This window comes from Electrophorus electricus, chromosome 8 (assembly GCF_041902795.1).
Source record: "Electrophorus electricus isolate QZ-2024a chromosome 8, ASM4190279v1, whole genome shotgun sequence".
In the NCBI taxonomy this organism is placed as follows: domain Eukaryota; kingdom Metazoa; phylum Chordata; class Actinopteri; order Gymnotiformes; family Gymnotidae; genus Electrophorus; species Electrophorus electricus.
The window spans coordinates 3,242,501-3,265,327 of record NC_137504.1 but is presented as its reverse complement, the minus strand read 5'-3'; the positions used below and the strand labels follow the sequence as shown (position 1 = coordinate 3,265,327).

The following is a 22,827-nucleotide window of genomic DNA, read 5'->3' as shown; positions in this document are numbered from 1 at the left end:
AGCGTGGCCATCCCCACGCCTAAAGCAGCTTTTGAAAGCATTCAGCTGAAAGAGAAGGCTGGACCAGGACAGACGGACCTTTACACAACAACTGCAGAGTGTTTTGGTCTTGCTGGCCTGTCCATTGTCTGACTGTGGAGGTGTGAGAGTCTCATCGTTGGAGGCCACATGGTCACAAAGAAGAGTTGCATCAGTAAAGAAATGTAGGTCAAAGTGCAGAGTAGGTATGGATATGAGTGTGAGAGTATGAAGGAATGCGAATATGTGAGAGGTGTGTGTGTGTGTGTGTGTGTGAGAGAGTGTGAGAGAGAGACATAGCGAGTGTGTCTTCCCTGTAGTAGTCCTGCTTCTGACAGGGTAGACGAATCTCTCACACAATCATAGGAAAAGGGAGGAGGCCCCCTTATTGTTCTCCTAGAGAGAGGAGGTCCCGTCTCACCATCTCTCTCTCTCTCGCCGCACCTAATGCTGCTCCAAACAGTGCTGGAGAGACCAGATACAGAGAGCAGGTGTTTGTGTGCATAAGGTGTTGTGAAGCGTGAGCATCCGCTGCCAGGTGCTGCTCTGGAGAAGCAGCTAATGGGCTCACTGACGTTTTGTCGGATTAAATAAAAAAAAATGACACAATCCATCTTCCTCTCTCTCTTTAGACTCTCACTGAGGATGTATTTATTAAAGTTTAATAGCAAATTGGTCCTGAATGACTCAATGAGAGGTGATATGCGAAGGCCATTGTTTTACTATCGCTGATGATCAAAAATCATCGTTAATATCAGCAGTTTTGTGACTCATCGCATATCTAGTAAGACACTGACTTTATAATGGTTGAAACCATTACTGTGATCACCTCTGTCCTCAAACGATGTGAACATCAGTTTATTTTAGGTGGACACGTTTGGAGTCCTTACGTTTAAAGGAAGGTCGGGTCTATGGTGTAGACAGAATAATGCAGACACGGGCCTGCAGTCAGCCAAGCCACAGCAGGTCTACACCAGACATGTAACTGACTCCAGATAACAGAATGTGTGCTAAAAGGTAGTGTTGTCATTTTATTACATTTATGAATGTGTTTCTCAGTGCAGAACTAAACACATCCATGCTAAAAGCACTAACATTACTTCACAGTTGGTATTTGACTACCTTTAAGTGCTTTTAATATATAGGTAGGTAAGTTGGGCACTGTGGTGACCAGTCATTGTACGTCTGCAATATCAAGATATCTGAGATCGCACACAACAGGACATCTGTGCTTTAAGCCTTCTGGACAAGTTCTAACCCAAAAACAGAGCGGTTTGGTATGCTTACGTTCTAGTTAACATATACAGCCTTTCTAGGCACCTCACGTTTACCACCCCACACACTTGTTCAGCGAGAGTAAGACAAGGCTTAGTCTGGCTGTCGTCACGGTAACCCTGAAGCCCCAGTGTAGCAGACAGGTGCTCCCAGGAACCCAGGGGCAGCAGGGCATGAGAGCTTCTTATGACAGCACCAACCTCCTGCGCTTCATATCACCATGCTTAACATGCTTATAAGAGTAGTTTCTCACACACCCACCCACCCTATAATAAGTGTGGAAAACACAATAAAGTCAAGTTGCTCTGTGACAGTTCCACGTTCCCCCCTCTATTTTTCTCTCTGTTCTTCTAACACACAAACACAGTTACTCAGGCATTTCTGAAAAAGCAAAAAAATACATCCATCGTTACTTTCTCTCCATCCCTCCCACTCCTTCTCCCTCTCTCCCTACTTCCTCATCCTTCCATCGCCACCCTCCCTCCCTCTTTCTCCCTCTCTCTCCCCTCTCCCTCCCTTCTACCCTCCCTCTCTCCTTCCATGACCAGTACTGTGTACAGCGATGCCGGGCTGCACGTAGCTTGGCGGGTTGACTCGGCCACGGCTTTTGTTCAGCAGGAACCGGACGTGTCCCCGCAGACTGGCCTATCACACCGGAGTTACCGCGTACATGAATGAACACACACACACACACACACACACACACATATCCTCTACACACACACACCGTACAATAACACACTCACATTCAGCATTGTTCAAAAAAAGCATACATACCACACGTAGTCCACAAACAAACATATACATTACACAGGGAGAGTTCAGGGATCATGAGGATAGATGAGGAAGGGGGGAGAGAGAGGGAGAGAGAGAGAGGGAGAGAGAGAGAGAGAGAGAAATGAAGGAGATACAAGCTGACACACAACAGATGAGAGAGAAATAGAACTGAATGTGTTCTCTCTTTTCTGGAGCAGCTGAAATTGACAGAGTGATGGAGAGGCGCACACACACTCACCAACTGGCTAACACACACACACACACAGACTGTGAGACACGCACACACACACACTCTTTCTCTCTGACACAGACACACACACACACACACACAAAGTGACTCGACAACAGGGACATTCCCACTGAGCATGTTTAATAAAGTCACAGAGGAAATTATGAACCAACTACACACACACACACACGGAAACAGACAGAATGGCTCTGGGCTTATTGAAAACAGCCCTGTTTTGCAAGTGAGAAACTGACAATGTGATTGGGGGGGGGGGGGGGGTGTCAGCCATTCATCCCAGCCAAGGGCTCATAGCACGGATACTGGGTAACGCGGGGCAACGCAGCAAGGATACTGGGTAACGCGGGGCAACGCAGCAAGGATACTGGGTAACACAGGGCAACATAGCAAGGATACTGGGTAACGCAGGACATCATCAAGGATACTGGGTAACGCAGTCCTCACATTAAATGCACACACATTAAACACACCCACGCTCAGAGACACACGTGTTCAGACACACATTGGCTTATAGATTGCGATACATGGCACACACAAATGCACTCACTCTCACACACCCACACACCAATAGTCCTGTCAAATATTCCTGTCTGTGTCCATGTGTGTGTGTGTGTGTGTGTGTGTGTGTGTGTGTGTGTGTGTGTGTGTATTAGGGGATATCTGCATTTGTCAGGATATTCTGGGTCACTGAGTCTGCCGACACAAACAATGGAGCTACGTTTCAAATCACACATCAGCTGGAAACGTGACACACACAGACGTGCGTACACACACACAGGGAGAGAAACATATCGTTTCTCTGATTATCGGACACTTATCAGCCAATCTGAATGGAAATTTGACGCATACACATAAAAGTGTGTATACACGCACGTCCACACACTCCCTTCCACGTTCCCTGCCCCTCTCTCTCTCTCTCTCTCTCTCTTATATAAAGGACATACAAAATGACAAAGTTTTGCTGTTATTTTCCAGCAAGTAAAAGCAGGTGATCATGTGTTGTGTTTGTGTGTTATCTGTGTTATCTTGCATGTGTGTGTGTGTGTGTGTGTGTGTGTATATACATGCCTGCATGATAAAAGACTCTTCCACTGTCTGCTGGTTAGAGTCAGGTACTTTGGGAAGACATGGAAGTGGGCGGGAACGGCCACAGACGCCGGAAGGAGGGTGTGGCAGCAGTTGTGTTGCCGTGGGTTACAGGGGGAAGCTGAGGGTCAGGCTACTCATCAGTTTCACTCGTTAACCCCTTCCTGACAGGGAGGTTGAGCGTGCATCACTCCACCCCCCCCCCCCCCCACACACACGAGATCACACCCCACTGCGATAATGTAACACGTTAACCAAAATAAGCCTGCTGTTATATAATCGACAGAACACAGAATCATTACAATATTTTTGTAGTTTGTTTCAATGAGACCAGGGCACATGCACATGAAACATGGACCTGACGGAGAGAATCAAGCCGCGTTCCATTGTGTTTACGTCTGAAGTATTTTCTTAAGTGCTCATAAAACTTTCCTCTGCCACTCTGGCCATCACTTAGTGGCCCTATAACAGAGACACAGCCCTGAAACGAACAGACAGCACCGAGTCTTTGAGTCTGGGGCTAAGGAGGACACGCACACACAGATACGCACACACAGATACGCGCGCACACACGTCTACCTGGTTGGGTCCTGCTCTCCATCCAACTCCAGCAAAGGGCAGAACGTTTAAACACTCAGAGCATGAGCACACACTTCAGAATTTAAACACTCACAAACACAGGAGGGCACAAACATCAGAGTTTAAACACTCACAAACAGAAGAGCACAAACACACATCAGAGTTTAAACACTCAAGCACACTGATCAAAACAGGATTCTGGATTCCTTCACAACACACACCAGAAGCTGAACTCTTACAAGTACCCAAAGTAAACAAATACGAAAAGAAAATGGAACATGACCTAAAACGCTACCAAACTACCATGTAAATAATAACTGATATCAAGGCCATTTTAACCAGTCAAGTTTTCAAACAGCTTCAGTACACTCTCTCTCTCCCTCCCTCCCTCATCCCCCCTTCCCTTCCTCGCTCAAGGTGGAGTTTTGAACCCTTTGCATGTTTAACCTACAGACAGAGGAAGGAGGAGAAGAACACTGGAATAAAGAGAACAATTGCTGGCATTAGCATGACAGGGCTGACCATGACGTGGGTGAGAGCTGGAGGGCAACACACACACACACACACACACACACCTACACACAGACACACACACCTACACACAGACACCTCAAATTCTCTGACAACGAACGGTGTACACCCAGACCTTAACACCAGTGTTGAGATCTCAGATGCCCTTTTGGCCTTCCAGTGATATAATACTAGACACTGGGTGGGTGTGCACGTGTGTGTATGTGTGCGAGTGAGTGTGTGTCTGCCCTAGCACTCCTGAACAGAGACAGGCACAGGGCTGGTTGCCCCGCATGGCCCCGCCCGGCCCAGGAGAGCGGCTCCAGCAGGTCTGGGGGGCGGCGCCGCACTGCTTCTCACGCTGGCGGGCCACGTGGCTCTCGGAACCCGTCCCACACGTGAGTGATGATGTCCCATCACTCACCGCTGCATTCTGCCTGTTCAGCCAGACTCAGCTCCGCTACAGTCCCGCCACATCTTTCCTCTTACGCTGATCTCAGACCCACTGAAAGCAGCAGCAGCAAACCCAGTAAACGCTGCTCTTCCCTTTAGTAAAATTAGTTTTCAGTTGAATCAATAAGATGCACACAGTCATATCCGCAGAAGAACACTAGATGGCAGAATTGGATTGTTAATGTCTTACGTGCATCCCCACTGTTGACCAGCAGAGGCTCTTTCAGATTTCTGCGTCATTACACAGCAGCTCAAAACAATAGCGCAGCTCAACACGGTCTAGACTACAGACGGCATTACTGACACCAGTCACCTGCACACGGCACCTGACAAGCGCTACACTTATATTATACGACTTGTTAGTCTTGGGCAGAAAAGCTCCTTTTCAGTGTAGAGCTCTGACCCCATGTTAATACCGTCCCTCCGAGCCACAGTTCACAGCCTAGAGATCCACCACAAACAGAAATTCCATTTAATTTAATACGTTAATAAAGGGCCAGAAGGCAGAAGCCTACCGGGAGGTTAGGCAGGAACCTGCCCATGTCATTCAGGTCAACGCCATCATCTTCAAACTTACTCTTCATCATTCTGATGGCGAGAAGGGAAACAGATTAGGACAAAAAATTCTTTCATTGTGCACAAGGTTAATCTGGAAGTGTCGACTGTGCAGAAATGATACTAAACAATGTGCTACAATATGGACGTTAAATATAAGAACAGAAGCAACAACAGGCAATCAGAAATGTTTACCACCATACTTCTTACTACAGACCAATCAAAACAAGCACAACCACTCCAATAAGGAGAAAACAGCCCTGTAGAAAATATATTATATAAATATTACAGGAAATTTAAAAACCCAATTCAGATGGGCAAATCATTTCACGCTTGCTATGTAGTGCCACTAGAGGGCAGTACAGAGTAGCGAATTATTGTGCACAGCCCCACCCCATCCTTGGGCGTTTTATGAACGCAGTCCACAACCTCTGTGTTTGGGTTCAAGGTGGACTTTTAAAAACAATTATTTTGTACACACCACAACCGTACACACTACCAATTCTCTGCTCATGTGGGGAGCTGTGAGTCTCTGAGTGTCTGTGTGGCTCACCCCTCACGGTCGATGTGGGGGAGGGGCTTCGGTGTGCCTCTGAACTGCTTCCTGGGGAACTGGGAGAAGTCCAGCTTCTCTGGCTGCAGATCCCATGTTGCACCACTGCACAGACACAAACAGACACAGACACAAGAGACACACAGAGACAGACACAAGAAACACAGACACACAGACAGACAGGGAGGGGGAAGAAGGAAGAAAATTATACAACTGCAGAAATAATTTTGCATATGACCAGTTTATCTAATGAGATCTGCTCACCACTTGATAGTGGTTTCAGGTGTGTGGTTTGGGTATATAATGGTAAATCCAGATTAAGGCAACATTACCTGGTTTCATATCAGTGTGAGGTAAATGACATCAGTACTACGCTCAGTGCCAGTTCTGCATAGCCTGAACCAGTTACATCAGAGCAGGGTTTTCTGGTCATCATCCAACACCAGCTAACCAACCAGTTTAGGCTTTTACCAGCTCACATTCATACTGGCTTAAAGCAACCAAGGCAAACAACCACTGCTCCCACTCCACGAGCAACCAACGTACAGAGGAGGGCGTGTGCTCGGGAGACCTGACAGCCAGTGCACATACGAGAACTGCAGAGCAAGACCACTGGCGCGCAGTGAGAACATCAGCACTGCACGCAATGAGAGCATGGACACTGCACGCAGTGAACATCAGCGCTGCACACAGTCAGGGCAGGAACAGTGCTTGTAGTGTGGGCATAGAGACTGCACAAAGTGAGCCCATCGCCACCGCACAAGGAGAGCGCCGTCAATGCACACAGTCAGAACATCAGCACTGTACTACAGGAAAGATACCACAACATGACAGACCGACAGACACACACACACACACACACACAGACACACACACACACAGACACACACACACAGACACACACACACAGACACACGAGTGGAACCTCCAAACTCCGAATGGACCAAATCACACACCCAAACTTGCTAAGTGCGAGGAGTGTGAGGACCATGAGCTGTCCTGACAGGGCAGCAGGACGAGTGATGAGCTTACCCATGGGAGTCCATCGTGTTGGCAGCCCAGATGTCTGTGCCCAGGATGTCAAAGGAACCGTCTCTGTTCCCATTCTAAAATCCAGGAAGATGATTAGATTCAACAGTTAAACTGAACGTGTGTGTGTGTCTGTGCGCGCACGTTCATACCTTGGATGGTGCACAGAATAGGTTGTTATGGCCTTGGCTGCCTGATCTAGAACCTGAACTGGGTCGAGAACCTGTACTGCCATTACTACTGTGCTCCCATTCATCCTAGAGAGAGCGAGAGAGGAAGACACTCAGACACACAGTAAAATCAGATCAAAAGAGCTGTAATGCAGTCCTCAGACAGCCTGCCTTGTCATAGCTGAAGTAATGCCAGTCCTGTACAGTATCAACACATAAAAAGTCCACATAAAGGTTACAAACACTGCATAAACCCTAACCAACTAGTGTAAATGGAACCCCAGTAAAACAGTCAATATCTGTGCAGTCATGCAGTATAAATTGTCGCTACTTTGTTAAAGCAACGAGGGTATATGTATGTTAACGTCTTTAGTTTTGTTTAGTTTTGTTGATTAGGCGTGTTGCATGCAGCTGATGTATTCTGACTGGCTCCTGAAAATGCACTGAATTATTCCATGGAAACGAGCAAGCAGAGCAGTGGAAGCAACACCACTTCAGACGTTTGGACTTTCTGGAGGCACAGCACCCACTGCAACGCTACTAGCAGTTACTACGGTAACTACAAGTGTACCATACACTCAAATACGATGCACAGCAACCAGAATTGAGGGACTGTGAACTAAAACTCTGAACAAAAACACAACTAACAGAGTTCACAGAGAGAGAGAGCGCGGGCCTCTGTAACAGGTCCCATTCCCATCACATGCTATTTACAGGATCTCATACCCTCACTCACACACAATATCAAAATAATGGCTCAGGTCCAGCATAAACACACTTACCTGAGGAATCCAGAGCGTACAGTGAAAGATTTTTATATGTACAGAGACCCACACACAGATATCTACTATACAAGATTCAGAGGAACTGTCCGATGTTAAATCAGTACAACACACACCCCCTACACACACACCCCCTACACACACCCAGCTCAGAGAGAGTTTACAAGAGGCTGTAGGAGCGAACCAGGAAATGAAAGTGAACAGAGACCAGTGAATTGGGTCAAAGGTCACACACATGCGCATCGCTGCTCTGCCCGTGTGCATTTATTACATCACTACACCTGACATCAAATAAACAAATCCAGGTAATAAAACATAATGATGTTTTTACCGACTAGTGAGGTCAGGGTTGGTAGTGACCTAACACTACAGGAGTCACTACAGGTACCTACAGGAGAGATGTGCTGAATACCTACAGAGCTCTGAGGTGAGCTCTGCCCTCAGTACTGGGGTCAGGATCAATGCAAACCAGAACACATTCCCTAATCTATGAGCAGCTCTATATAGCAGCATCACAAATACACAGTACTACACAGCACAGCACATCTACAGGATTTAGCAGACCCTCTTATCCAGAACGACTTACAAAAGTGCTTTGTCATCTACTCATAGAACACATCCTAGCCAGCAGAGTAGGTTAGAGTTGAAGATACCATTGAACTAGAATGCTGTTGAAATACAGGAATCAATGCTGATACCCAGAAGTGCAAAACACAAAGCTTTATAACAGACAACAATAAGTGCAATAATCAAAGGAGCAGCCTACATCAGTGCAGTAAACAACACCCTGCAATAAGTACTAGAGTTTCAGTTACTCGATATAGGTGCAGGATCAGCGGTCACTTAAATACTCCATAAATAGATGGGACTTTGAGGACTGCAAGAGTTCTGCTGTCCAGACAGCCAGCGGACGTTCGTTCCACCATCTGGGAGCCAGGACAGAATGGTCTCCATGCTTGGGAAGCAAGCTTTTGGGGAAATTCGCTCCCCACAGAGACACACAAACGTGTACACTGAAAAATGCACACGAGCACATGGGCACAAAGCAAAACGAGGGCAGAGAAAGATCAAGATGGACAGAGGGAAACAGGTAAGGAGGGAAAAAGAGAGAGAGCACGATGAAGGAGAGAGAGAAAGAAGTGGAGAAGGAGAACATTAACATCAGACAGTGAAAGATGATTGTGCGCGCGCTCTCTCTCTCTTCCCCCCCCCCCCCCCCCCCGAGTCTCAGGCCGATCCCTAGTGCCCCCCCCCCCCCCCCACACACACACACACACACACTTACTTCTCCACATTAGCCATCCATTTCCCACACAATACTGATTTCACAGCTCCCGGATCTGTTTCAGATCCACATAATCTGGATGTGATTAAAGGTTATGATGTCACACGTGGTCAGAAGGGACCTCGATGTGATGAGGCTCAGCAAAGCGGGGACAGCCTGGGGCTGCAGACAGGCTAATGAAGACAGACTCATTTAACCCTTCCACACTGCCACCAGGGTCCAGACTAGTTATCCTCTCCCTTTCCGTGATGTCTAGGAGCTGTGTTGGTACCAGCTGAGCTGGAGACACACAGTCCGGTCCGTGCTGGGTTCTGCTTTGGGACCCAGCAGCCGGTAACCTTGTTAAACGAGCCGAGTGCTTGTTTGTGAAGTGGGTGACACTCTCTAACAGGGAAGGTCTTTAGACCCTGTGAGGCGCTTTCGTTTACCACGTCGCAGTCACGCGTCGAGGATCAGCTCAGCGGGCCGCGAAGAGCTAAACGAAGCAATTAAGCGGCCCCCTCCCCTCCCCTCCCCTCCGTTAACGGCATGCAGTTAGGCCCCTGTCTCATCTGATCCAGGACCAGCGTCCGTGCTGAGATAAATAAAAAGGGAGCCAAACTGGTCTGTGTTAAACTGGTGTTAAAACAACACGCAGCTGCTCTCAGCTCAGCTACCTGCAGCGGTTTCAGACGCCTGAGCGCATGCTCCTCACCTGAAGAAAGAGTGACACCAAACACCTTTCTGACCAATGACATGATTCCAGCGAGGGTTAGCGCCTGCAGAAAGGCTCCCCAGTGTGGGACCGAGCGTTTAAGGTTCCAGTGTATTCCACCATTTTCCCTGCCTGAAAAACCAAAGAGCTTCTCTTTTCAGAACAAGATCGATGCCAGTTCATTTACTTTAGTGTCGTGTCTCACCACACTGAATCCTGTGCTGATTTAAGAAATCTCTCTCAGCAGAGGTGGGCTTATTCTCTCTCTCTCACCAAGTTTTTACAGAACTGGACATATTTTTATGGCAAACAAAGCTGGTTTATTTAGGTCTCTCATTTAGCTATAATGATCTGTGTTATAGGACTATGCGTATAGTGTTTTATTAAGTCATCTTTCTCTCTCGGGACTGCTGCCCCAGGGGTTTGTGTGTATTGGCCTCTTCCAGTGGTCTGTAGTGGGTCCAGTAGTGGTTCTTGCCTGGGAGATGTGGGACTGTGTCTTGTCAGCACTGGGGTCGATGTCATTCTTTTCCCCGAGGAGGCCCTGCACCTGATACTCCAGCACATAGCTGTCGATAAAGCGCTCCAGCTCCTCGATCTCCTGTGAGCGCGTGCTCCCAGCCTCCGACGACGCAGATGCCACTGACGAGCTCTCCATGGCAACCAGCCCGCTGTGGGGGAGGGAGGGAGGGAGGGGCCAGGGGCTGGGGGGCAGGACAAAGGAAAAGAAGGTGGGGATTGGTTACATTTCAGAGTTTTAGTGCTGTAAGCATTTGGTTTAAGTAAAACACTGTTTTTCCTAATGATTTTCTGGTTATAAATAGCAAGTATAAGACCACAATGAAGCTTCATGGAATTTTATGAACTCATTATTTATAAAGAGGTCTTTCACACAGAAGGGCCGCCACCCCACCGTTCCCAGCATGACCATGTGCTCAAGCACCCTGACACGCTATCAGTTACGAGGTCAGGATTTAACAGGAGCCCACTCAGCAGCTCTGGGTTGCATCGCAGAATTCACCCCCTACTGAGGCTGCATCTAAATCAATCGACACCCGCCCAGATCGCGCTTACACCGCTTCACCAGAGGGGGCAGCAGAGAGTGCGGCGCAAAGCACAGAGTTTACATTCCATGAAGACTCCGTGAGAGAGCTCCCTTTAGACCAACTGCGTGTGGATGGTGGAGGGTGTTTCGGGTATAGTTAAGTGTATAAGTACAGATAGTGAAGCTTGGATTGACCAGAGCGTCCTTCCTCTCTCTCTCTCTCTCTCTCTCTCTCTCTCTCTCTCTCTCTCTCTCTGCTTACTTTTACTCATTCTGCTCTTCTGGATGCTTGTCACACTCCCCTGCTTTCTGCTGCCCTAGTTTCTCTCCGCATTTGGGCCTGCATTCGGGTCTCTGTCCAACTAAACCCAGCTGACCATCTTCCTTTCTCCTCGCGCTCATTCTGTCCTCTACTGACGCACCTTAGCCTTTGTTCATAGAGAGAGAGAGAGAGAGAGAGAGAGAGAGAGAGAGAGAGAGAGAGAGAGAGAGAGAGAGAGAGACAGAGACTGACTCTAATCTCTTATAAGTCAATGCACGAGTCCACTCTGAGCCAAAGAAGACAATCCAATGGAGCAGAGCAGAGAGGTGCAAACAAACACCAGCACACACAGAGTCCTCTCAGCACGGCCTGTGGGTTCACACAGGGGCATATCCCCTATCTACCAGTATCCCTGCTGCCCCACCTGGGCTGTGACCCACGCACAGCCCACTCAAACCGGGCCAGCTGCATGAGCTCTGACCCTGACTCTGAACCAACTATTCTACGTTCGCTACTGGGCCTGTTTACTTTGGCTGGGTTTATGGATATTACACAGATGGAGCCTATAATTACCTATACTGGAGGGACCAATAAGAACACAGTTTAACCCTGTGAGCTCAGCAGGAAGGGGCAGGAGCTAGGAGCCCAGACGTCAGCTCTGATTAACGGGACGTTTTTCCACATATAAGAAAGCCTTATTACCACAAACCCTGTGGCAGAGAGGCAAACATCCTCCCCATTCCCACAAGAGTCTCATTATCACAATAAAACGTTGAGTCATACTATTAAAAATCAGCAGGACTTCACACATTGGTGACAATCTGCTCTGCTATGTACAGGGTTCTAGTCCTACAAGATAGTAAATTAGAAATTAACAGACTAATTAACAAAAAGCCCACCATGTCACACTGCTGTGAATTAAAATCCAAGCATCACTGGCTAATCCAGAAATTGTTTATTCTCAAGTTCCATTCCTGTTTGTTCCATTATTTTTATGGCATTTCCAAAAGCCACAGAACACAACATCCAACATCAAAAGAGCAAAACTGCACAAATGATGGACTTTAGCAGTGGATATACTGACTAAAATAACATTACTCCTCAGCCATTAGCTGGAAAGGCCAGAGACGGGCCTCCATATTGGTGGACCCCTGTGATCAAAAACCACGGCAACCTTTTATGACATCAGCAGTCATTACAGGATCACGCAGTAGACTAGAACATGGACAAGACATGAGATCTACCTGTTAACGCCATACATCAGGCACAGGAATATTCCTTGGGAGGCCTCCTCCTCTTTTAGGAGATGTCTAAATCTCTCTAACCGTGCTACATACATCGCACCACCCATAATGATCAAAACATGATGCATTTGGATGAGTGAAAACAGCTCATATTTCCACACACGGTGACGAAGTAATCCTAAACCCCAAAGTGCCCTAGTACAGTGTTTCCCAGCAACCAGCAGACTGACTGTTGTTTTGCTCCAAGCACACCTGACATGAGCAGTCAGGAATACGGAACACCTGGCACAGGTATGTGGGCTTCCGTTTCATGCGTGTGCGAAGCCGGATCACGTATGCATGGGCAGTCAGGTCACGTGGCCATGAAGCCGGTTCACGTGTGCAAGGGCAGTCAGGTCACAGGAGAGCGAAACCGGGTCACGTGAGCGCGAAGCCATGTCGTGCGTGTGTGTGTGTGTGTGTGTGTGAGCAGCCGGGTCATGTGTAAGAAAAGCCCGGTCACGTAAGTGGGCAGCCGGCACAGAGCAAAAACATGGTCCATCTGGAGGTCCCTGAAGAAGGTGCTGGGAAACATTGATCCACACGATTCAATGTCCACATAAGGGAAGACGGATGAAATCCAACCCTGTAATCAAACTGGTACATGTGCTGGTACTTGTGCTTGTGCTAGCGATTGTGTAGTGACTATTCCTCATTAGGCTCTACTCTGATTAATACATGCATGTGTGTGCATACACGCACTGGTGACTGTGCACTAAAAACAAACAGAACTCCTAAACTTTAAATGTACATACCCTCATTAAGATATTTTAAACCCAATATCCTACTAAAATAGCAGTAGATATATTTGTCACAGTAGTATCTTAGATAGATCATCTGTGAAAAAAAAAAAAAATTAGTCTCTTCTGGCTCCATCTAGTCCTCCTAACGCCATTTACAAGAATCCACCACGTCCAAGTCAAAAACAACCAATCAGGAGCCAGAAGTGTCTGAGAGTGTCAATCACAGCTTGAGCAAACACATGCCTCACTTGGTCAAGCGCAATCAGTGAGTGCGTTCGTGCACTTTGCAAAAGCAACGATGGATAAATAGCTATCATCAATGAAAAAACTGCGCACCCCTCCTCTGCCAACAACAGCCTACACAGCAAAGACAAATAAACAGAAGATGATCAATGAAGAAAAACAAGTTAGCCAGACAGTTGATTCAGTTTGGTGCTGTTCCTGATATGTGTGCATGCTCCTGTGCTCTCACAGCTAAATGCTCTCGTAAGTGGGTTACAGCTCATTTAGCACTATTCATGACAGTCTGTTACCGAACAAACTTCTAAAGCACGGAAATTAGTGTGTTAGTTCTCTAAATTACTTTCATAACAGATTTATTTTTGCGTGTTTGTTGGCCAGCAAAGTTAACATGTCACAACGTGCACAGCTGCCTTGTCTGTGGGGGAGGGCCTTTGGAGGCGGGGCTGGAGCACAGTGGAGAGGAAGAGAGAACTTGCTTCTCAATATTACTGTCTGCAGCTTTAATGTGCTGAACACACTGCACATTGTGTATTATTAAAAGAGGTTTAAAAAAGTAATCCATTTATATTCAGGACTTGAACAAAACACTAACCTATAACAAGTACAGGGTTATAAATAAATAAATAAACAAACAAAAGGATGGCACAAACAAAGCGCTGCGAAACCCACAGTTCTCCTGTGGATACAGAGACTTACACTATGGGCTAAACGCTCCAGCTGACCTCTCCATTCTGCTCCCGGGACCCCAGCACTGCTGCCTGAGGCCAAACAGCTCAAACTGACACGCCAGTGCCAGACAGACAGTCTGACTGCTCGTGTGTGTGTGTGTGTGTAATGACAACATGCAGATGGGGTACTGTTATAAATGAAGCAAAATTAGCCCCCACCCTTAGTCCCAAGTGTGCCTAATTATATATATCATTTTTTTGCTAAATAAACAAACATATTCTCAGCTACCAAGCTGTGATCAGACAGCGTTGTTCATTTTGGAGTCGTCGTATTGTGTTAAAATGGCCATTTAGCATATGACATGTTAGCAAACATAAAAAATGTGACATATGACATAAAAAATTAAAAAATAAAAACAGAAAGAGAGTAAACTGAAATGTGTCTTGGCAACCCTCAGACAGTGCGGTTGCTTCTTCCTATTATGATGAACCAGAAAAGTGAAAATCACAAAGACATTAATTATATCACAGAAGATATGAAAACCTGACCTACTTACAGCGCACATGAGAAAAGCCTTTTCAAAAGAAGGTGAACGCCACAGACTTGGTCATTTTCATGCACGAAGCTGAAAAGAGTTCAAAACAAACCAGCTCCACTGGCTCATGTTAGTTGGTCCAGTCTCTGTCCAGTCATTTCAATGGAAACAGCGCACAGCTACGCTGGAAACGTCGCACACCAACAGCTTCAAGTTCACACACATCACAAACAGCCCCCTAATGGTCCTTCAACAGTTTTCAACATTTCAGCATTTCAGAAGTTTAACATTGCACCTGCTTCCTCTCTCAACACTCATCGGTGACCTGCAGTGTCACCATCGGTGTGGAAACCGCTTCGGCTCGGACAGGAAACCGCTACAGACGGTGACCGCTGCCCGGCCGACCGCTGCCTCGAGCTTCCCTGCCTTCAAGGTCATTTAAGATGAGTGATGGGCATGGAGGCCTGTGAGGACATGTGAGGAAGGATCTCCGTCACTGCTTAAATGCTCTGTTCACGAGGCTCCCGTCTGAACACGGGATTCAGCCTTGCCGAGGCTTCCTGACTTGGGATCAGGCAGTCAGGCCGCTGCACAGATGTGCTGAACTGTGTGACTGCTGCCTCGGCTGTACTCTCACCTCTGTCTGCAGTGCCCACTACCCTCAGTCGCTGTACACCCCAGACTGAACGACTCTTTAATCTGTACGCAGTGTCTGTGTCTCTGACAATGTTTCAGATGGTAAGGTACATAACACTGTAGAAATGCATGTAGAAGAGCAATGCATCCAGACCGTTACCCACTGCCCACAGGCCAGTCCACTGTCCTGCCCGGTGCTCACGCTAATCTTCTGTGATTTGTATAGTTTACTGTGTGTATTTACTCCACTGTCTGGTTGCACCATCATCTGTATTTGGACAGTTAATAGGCAGTACATTAAAAGCAAATTCACACTGTTTACACTGAAGTCCGTATTCTAGTGCATTTGCACTGACCTCTGAATGCAAAGTGGAAAAAACAAATATTTGGTTCTTCACTCAACAAAACTCTTCTCACCACAAATGCCAAGGTCGACTGACTTGAAGCGCAGCTTCTCCTGTACGGCTGGACTGAGTTCGGTCATGTTAAATCCATCATCTTGTGCTGAGTTCATTAAGCCCTGGATTCTGTGCTCAGTTCAGTTTCTCCTGCACTGGACTTGTTATATTTAATTCAGTGTGATTATTCTGCTTAAATGTATTATGAATCACTCTGTCTTAGTTCTCCTGCCTGGATTCATTATACTTGATGCTGTGTGGGTCCTCTGTCACTGAACTTATGATGTTTGATTTAAAATCCGTACATGTGAATGGGGTTCGTTACGGCAGGCTGGTGCTTCTGCTGTCTTCCACTAACTCGAATGTGCTTCTAGGAATACACCACCCCACAAACCAGCTACAGAAGAAAGGAACCCTTAAGCATAAAAGCCAGCAAAATGCTAACTGGCTCCATAGGTTTCAGTGGCCATTAGCAGAGCTAGCATTTCTAGGTATTGTTCTGGTGTCTGCTCCAGTTCAGAGCCACGTGGCACTCAGAGAGAGGAAGGGCGTCAGGGCCCCGGAGCAGAAGAGAGATTCCTACTGACCCTGGAGCAGGAAATGAGCTCGCCAGTACAGAGGGGCTGCGGCGTGAGGGAGAGGGGTGGAGAATGGAGACCACTGTCTGGAATCAGTTCCACCCTAAAAGAAGGAGGGGGCTCGTTTCAGAGAGACTCTTCTGCATTAGTTTGCTGAAGGCATAGCGTGAGTACAGCAGGGTGCAGAGTGGTAGTGGTGTGTGCGTGTGTATACACACACACACACACACACACACACACACACACACACACACACACACACACACACTACACACACACACACACACACACACACGTCTGGCCTTTGTTGTCGCAGTGCAGCCATGTGTGACATCCTCCATGCAGTCTGCCGTCAGCCACGTGGTCAGAATGTGCCCCTCCTCTCTCCTCTTCTCTCCCGTACTCTGGCTCTTGAAACAGCTGTTCCAATAAAGAGCTGGCACACCCTAATCACCAAGGAAACAGTTGCCAAGGCAACTACTACAGCACCATGCTGCAGAGTGGCAGGGGGCCATAACTCGTACATCCCACGGCGCTGCTTAAAGTCACTTTGTAGAAGCTGTGTGCGTGTGCGTGCAGGGGGGCATTTGGGGGGCCGGATCTGCAGCTGGTCGTGCCGGTGAAATCTGCGCTTTCAGTTTCTCTGACCAAGATTAACAAGATTGCAAGCCAAACACCCACTAACCCCCAGTGTACCACCCAGCCAGTGATGCCATTTAAACACCCACTAACCCCCCATGTACCGTCCAGCCAGCGCTGCTAAGAATCCCTGTGAAGCCCAAAAATACACACACACACACACACACACACACACACACACACACACACACACACACAAAGCAAAAGTAGTCAACACGCTCCATTTGATCATATTTATAGCTCCCCAGTGGTCTGTTAGCTGGACCGCAGCGCTGCATAGGCCAACACAGCTAATGGTCAGTTTCTTTGTTGAGTGAATTCTCCAATCCCACCTCACATGCTAATGGAAAAGAGAAAGCACAAAACCTACAGGAATGTCCAGCAGGACAGACTGTGGAACCTGCTCTGTGCTGGGTTTGCGCGATTCAGAGCTGGTTCAGAACTGGTTCAGAACTGCTGGAGGAGGGGCCCTAGTGTAGGCAGCACAGACAAATCAATGAATAAAAAAAAAAGTCAATGATTCCAGGAGGGGATTTATCCTTCTGCAGCAGACACACAAAAGCACACCCACTCAAAATCCACTGCAACGCTGTATACAGGCAACCCACTGAACATGCACATACGCGCACACACACGCAAGCACGCGGATAAACCTTCCTATTGCAATGTCCCGGTGAGGACGAAGTCATCACAAATTGCCCTATTCCCATGAATTAACTGAACAGCTGGATATCAGTCACAACATACCGCTGGTCCGATTTCACGAAGGAAAGTAAGAGGGTACTTACAGGACACCAAACAATACCCTACATGCCTCTCAGGACTGAGGCTGAAGACCAAGTACCTCAGGACAGAGTACTAAACACACTCCCGTGTGTAGCTGCTGTAGCTCAGGTGTTCCCAACCTGTATTTATCCCTGTATTCGTCCACTCGAGCAGGGACACACCTGACTGTCCTATTCAGCTGTTTGAGGCGTGCTCCTGGCCTGGTTGGGTGGAGAACTGGGTGGAGAACTTGCTGTCACAGGAGGCCACTGTTGAGAAGCCTGAATAGACCACGGTGTTGAAACACTGCACATGTGCAGAAGGTATCTGGGTTCAGGTGGATCTGTGATTGGTGAACTCTCTGCTCAGTAAGGGCACATACACAGAAAAGCACTGTGAGATCTCTCTCTGGCTCACACTAACAGTAACCACAGTAACCAGATAACGGGTAACCACCGTATCCAGTCCAGTTCTGAGGCTAACAAAGCTCACTGATTGCAACAAGCAAATGCAATTACCCAGTCAGGGCAGAAGAAACTGAGAATGCTCTCACACAGAAATAACCCAACAGCTGTATGAGTCTCCAGGTGTCTGTGTCACCAGTCTGACAGAGCGTCAGGACTGGAGGGACGAGCCTGGCCAAAGTGACTGTGCCAAACACCTCCAAACAAAAACACACACCCACACACCAAGAGCCAAACACAGCCAAACACAACCACACACACGAGGTTAAAGCCCAAACGCGCAGCTAAGCAGCAAACACACGTGTGCACGCACATGAATGTTCATCCACTCACGCACACGCAGATTCCATTAGGTTCTTGATCTTCTTGGCCTACGTCCAACTCTCTCTCTCCCAACCTCACTTCAGACATTCCAGCTGAAGAGAAGGACAGTACATGCGAACTGTGTGTGCGCTGCAGGATAAATGCACATATCTAAGAGTCAGCTGCCTGGTCAGACCCCAGAGAGCAAGTCGCAGCTCCAACAAAAACCAAACACAGCTGTACCTGGATACATACAGACCAGCACAGGAGGTGACGGGGCAGTTTCAGCTTGGGGTCAGAAGAGAAGCTTTGCTACCAGCTAGCCTGCCCTACATTTGAATTCTTTCTCACCTGTAAAGCTGATGCACTTAGATATCAGACTGATTAAAGATCAAAAAGGGCCCACCATATAATCTCTGCAAGCCTCAGATCAGATGATTTCAAAGAAAGTATGAAATTTGAAGCAAATAAGACAGAATCAAAAAACAATAAAACAATAACCATATTTCCCCTTTATTGCTTTATCTTTCACATCTCTCTATGACAGACAGACAGACAGACGGCTGTGGAATGTGAAATTTGGAATGTGCAGTGCAGAGTTCCCCCAGGAATGCTCTCTAGCGACCAAGCGTTTCACACCACAACATACCTCTCATGACTTATAAATGAAACATGTAACCCAGTGATCCAAGGCATTATGCATCAGCTGTGTGATAACATTGTATAAAACATTTACTTTTAATATCAACTATTATTTTTAATATCAACTACCAAGCTCCAGGTGTTCCGACATTACCAGCGTTTTATTGGAGCCTAAACAGCCCGTGTGCAGGTATGTGTGGAGGTATGTGTGGAGTAAGAAGCCATACAGTCTGACCTCGAAAAACTGCTAATCGTTTCTGATTGGCTCCCTAAATGTATCACCCTTTCCCAAAAGAGACACGGATGAGTCTAAAAAAAACAACCCAAAACAAAACAGTGTGACAGATTTATCGCCACTGCAGTGACCACAGAAATAAAAATAGTACAAGATTAGGACGTTACTGTCGCGGCTCCCGCGCAGGCCACTGACGCTGCTGCTTTGAAGCAAGGTGGCGCTCTCACACGGGATGTGCACGTCTTAGGAAGCAGCAGGGAAATGTGGAGACTCCAGGTGATGGGCAGAGACAGACTAGAACGAGGAGCACAAGGTGGCGCACCTGGCAGCTGTCCTGAGCACCAACACCTGGGCTCATTTGTGCTGGCCTGCATACGCCCCAACCTTAAGATACACGTGGCCACGTCCTCTGCGTGTTTGTAGTTCTGATTTCTGGTCATTTCTGAGACATCATTTCTGTGTGTGTGTGTTTCTGGGTTTAACCTTTTGGCCTGTGTTTGTGTGCGGTTTGATAATGGATACGATCATGGGTTTGGCCAGCCAGGCTGGTGGCTTGTGCTTTGGAACCTGTTGCCTGTTATGACGACACCTCGTGGATTTTAAACCAAATGTAATCCCTTAATCCAAGCATCAGGTGCCTCTCTGAGCATGCCCAGTTCTGTCAGAGCAGAACAGACAAAATGCAGACGTCTGTATGTAACTTGTAACGTATGTGACGTTTAAATGTAAAATAAATAAATAAAAAATGTAAGTTTTAAAATGTTTGGTGAAAACAAATTTGAGGAATTTGGCTCCGAATCTTAAACTTCATGTTAAATTCCTGTAATGACCATAAACGACAGATCACTTAAAGAAGGATTTTACTAATAATGTCGTAAAACAGAATCGTTAGGAGTCAGAGCTCTGAGGCGGCTCAGCTGACGTTCTGGATACAACCCGTTCATACAACAAGATGGAAAGTGGCAGTTAGTGTACTAGTCTCTCTTCTCATTCCTGTATCACTCATTAAAACCTGCACTGTGAGATGTGAAGTGAGCTGTACCACTGATCCAAACGTACCAGTCACACAGCCTTACACACCTCACACAACCTTGCAGGAGTTTTCTTCACGTATTGCTTTTGATTTAGTTTCCTGAGCACATAGTAACGGAATTTTAAAGATGCTGTCAGTTTACATTCTTGCCACCATTAATTTAATATCCCCCCTTCTTGAAGCCAAGAGTCAGTTTCCTCTTCCAGAGGTTAGGAGGAAGAGATATTCTAGTGCACCAGCACACAGTTGTGTCAGCTTCCTCTGCCAATGGATCTGGTTTCTGATGACTTCACTGTATGACATGCCGTGATGGATGCGCATTCCAGAATGCCAGCGGAAGAGGACTCGTGACATCAGAAAGGCAGCGGGCTGGGTTTGGACTGACAGCGGCATGTCCACCAATGACTGCGCCAGCCTGCTGCCCTGATGATGCCCGCCTCGCTGTCTGAGCATCAGTTCTGGGCCCAGCTGACAGCAGGCTGTCAGTTAACAAGACGTGAGCTGAAGTCTGCCTCAGAGTCGGAGACCTGTAGCACAGGAGTGTCAAAACTGGGATTTGTTCAGGATTCAACTATACGGAGCTGACTGGCATGCAAACTCAAATACATAAATCCCCATCTTGTGTTTTCCTACCCACTCTGCATTAGGACTGTATAAACTGCAATGCTGGCACACGGAGACCAACACAGGTGACCAACACGGGAGACCAGGGCTGAGTACCAGCACTTCCTCATGAACGTTTTAAAGAAATCTAAGGTTCTGTGACAATAATCTTCAAACAAGCTTGGTACCAGCCTCCAAGCTGCACAAGTTTAGGAACAAACCCCAGAGTTCATGGAGGACACCGTGCCATTATGTGCTCAGAGACCTGACCAGAGGGAGTTCAGCTGCAAAGAACCGGATGCGCCTGTCCACAATGCATCTCTCACATTACGGCCTACTGTACTGCCGGAATATGGGCACACTCTAAAGACTACGAGCCAATCGGTTGCTCGCATTCAAATGAGACTCCATCACCACTGATCAGCTGTCGAGTGCAGTGCCGAAGGTGGTACCGTCACTCAGTGCCATACAGCGGATGACAACAGAGCTACTGTTTGCTGGTGACCTGATGTGAGAAAAGGATCAGAGTCCTCTTGAGTAAGAGCTGAGATGTGCTTCGCTATGTCCACAGTAACAACACACACACGTGCACAAACACAACGCACACAGCCTACAGGTACATGTTGAACACAAAATCACAACAGCATGCTATGCTCAAGCAACATACAGAATACAGCCATATACACACATAGGTTGATTTGTACATTACACACAAGCAATCAAGCATGAGGGTATTTGCACTGGTGTGTGTGTGGGGGGGGGGGGTGCACATGTGCGGCAATCGAGCTCACACATGGTGTTTAGAATGTTATTGCCTATCTTGCTAATCTCTCTCTTGTGTGTGGGTTAACTGCTCCAGGAAAACAGAGCCGAACCACAGCTAGCACCACTCAGTTCTCCCAGCAAGCCACTGGTGTGTGTTGACTCTAGCTGCTACACACATACACACACACTACAGAACCCCATGCCAGGCTGGATGTGTTCCCCTCACAATGACAAGAGGATTTTATATAGGCAGTCAAATGATTAAATACATTCACGGTCTAAACCCACCTGGTTTAAAAGACCCTAATCTTCAGTCTCCAGTGCACTCACATTTCAGTAGAACTCTGCAGTTAATCACCCCTAGAACAACACATAAATCACTCCCTCCCAGCAATCATATGCCACAGTCTGCATACGTGACCCTGTACATTAACACTCTCAGTTGCTCCCTGGGCAGGACTAAAATCTAGCCTGAATGATGCATTTTATTGCCAGAGTGACCAGGGGTGACACCGAGCCTGAGATGAGCATCCTACCAGCCTGTACTACGAGCTGGCTTTATCTGACGACCCCTGACTTTCAGCAAGGACATGCTGTATCAGGCATCAAACCTCTGGATCACACAGCACAGGGCCTTATCCACAACTCAGAGAGCTCAGAAACAAGAACTCAGTACCACAGGAAACATCGGACAGCTGCACACACACACATGCTCACACAGGTACACACACTCGTGCACGCACATACACGCATGCACACCGACCTCCCTCACACAGGTACACACATTCAAAAAGTTTATATGAAAAGTGCAAGATTTCACTGTAAGGTATCTGATTATCTTAAGATCCGTAAACACTGGTTAAACCTGACTTACCACTAGCAGTATTTCTCAGCATGCACACACACACACCCACACCCATACAAACACCAGGCAATTTCTACAGCCCAAATCTTATTGCAGGACATGAAATAT

The 22,827-nt window shown here is 47.3% G+C and overlaps 1 protein-coding gene across 9 annotated transcripts in view; it reads right to left on the bottom strand.

Moving 5' to 3' along the window:
* Positions 1-22,827, bottom strand: part of ctif (CBP80/20-dependent translation initiation factor) — a 61,550-nt gene that overhangs the window by 37,744 nt on the left and 979 nt on the right. For 7 of the 9 annotated variants that reach the window (XM_081718785.1, XM_081718781.1, XM_035527026.2 and 4 more), the window contains exons 2-6: positions 10,492-10,717; positions 7,235-7,339; positions 7,086-7,159; positions 6,054-6,158; positions 5,461-5,533 (exon numbers count right to left, since the gene is read on the bottom strand). In XM_081718785.1, coding sequence (XP_081574911.1) covers positions 5,461-5,533; positions 6,054-6,158; positions 7,086-7,159; positions 7,235-7,339; positions 10,492-10,671 — 537 coding nt within the window. In that variant the 5' untranslated portion in view covers positions 10,672-10,717. Of the gene's footprint in view, positions 1-5,460; positions 5,534-6,053; positions 6,159-7,085; positions 7,160-7,234; positions 7,340-10,491; positions 10,718-14,814; positions 15,235-22,827 lie in introns of those variants that run through there. The other 2 variants (XM_081718782.1, XM_081718787.1) reach the window with 2 other exon arrangements.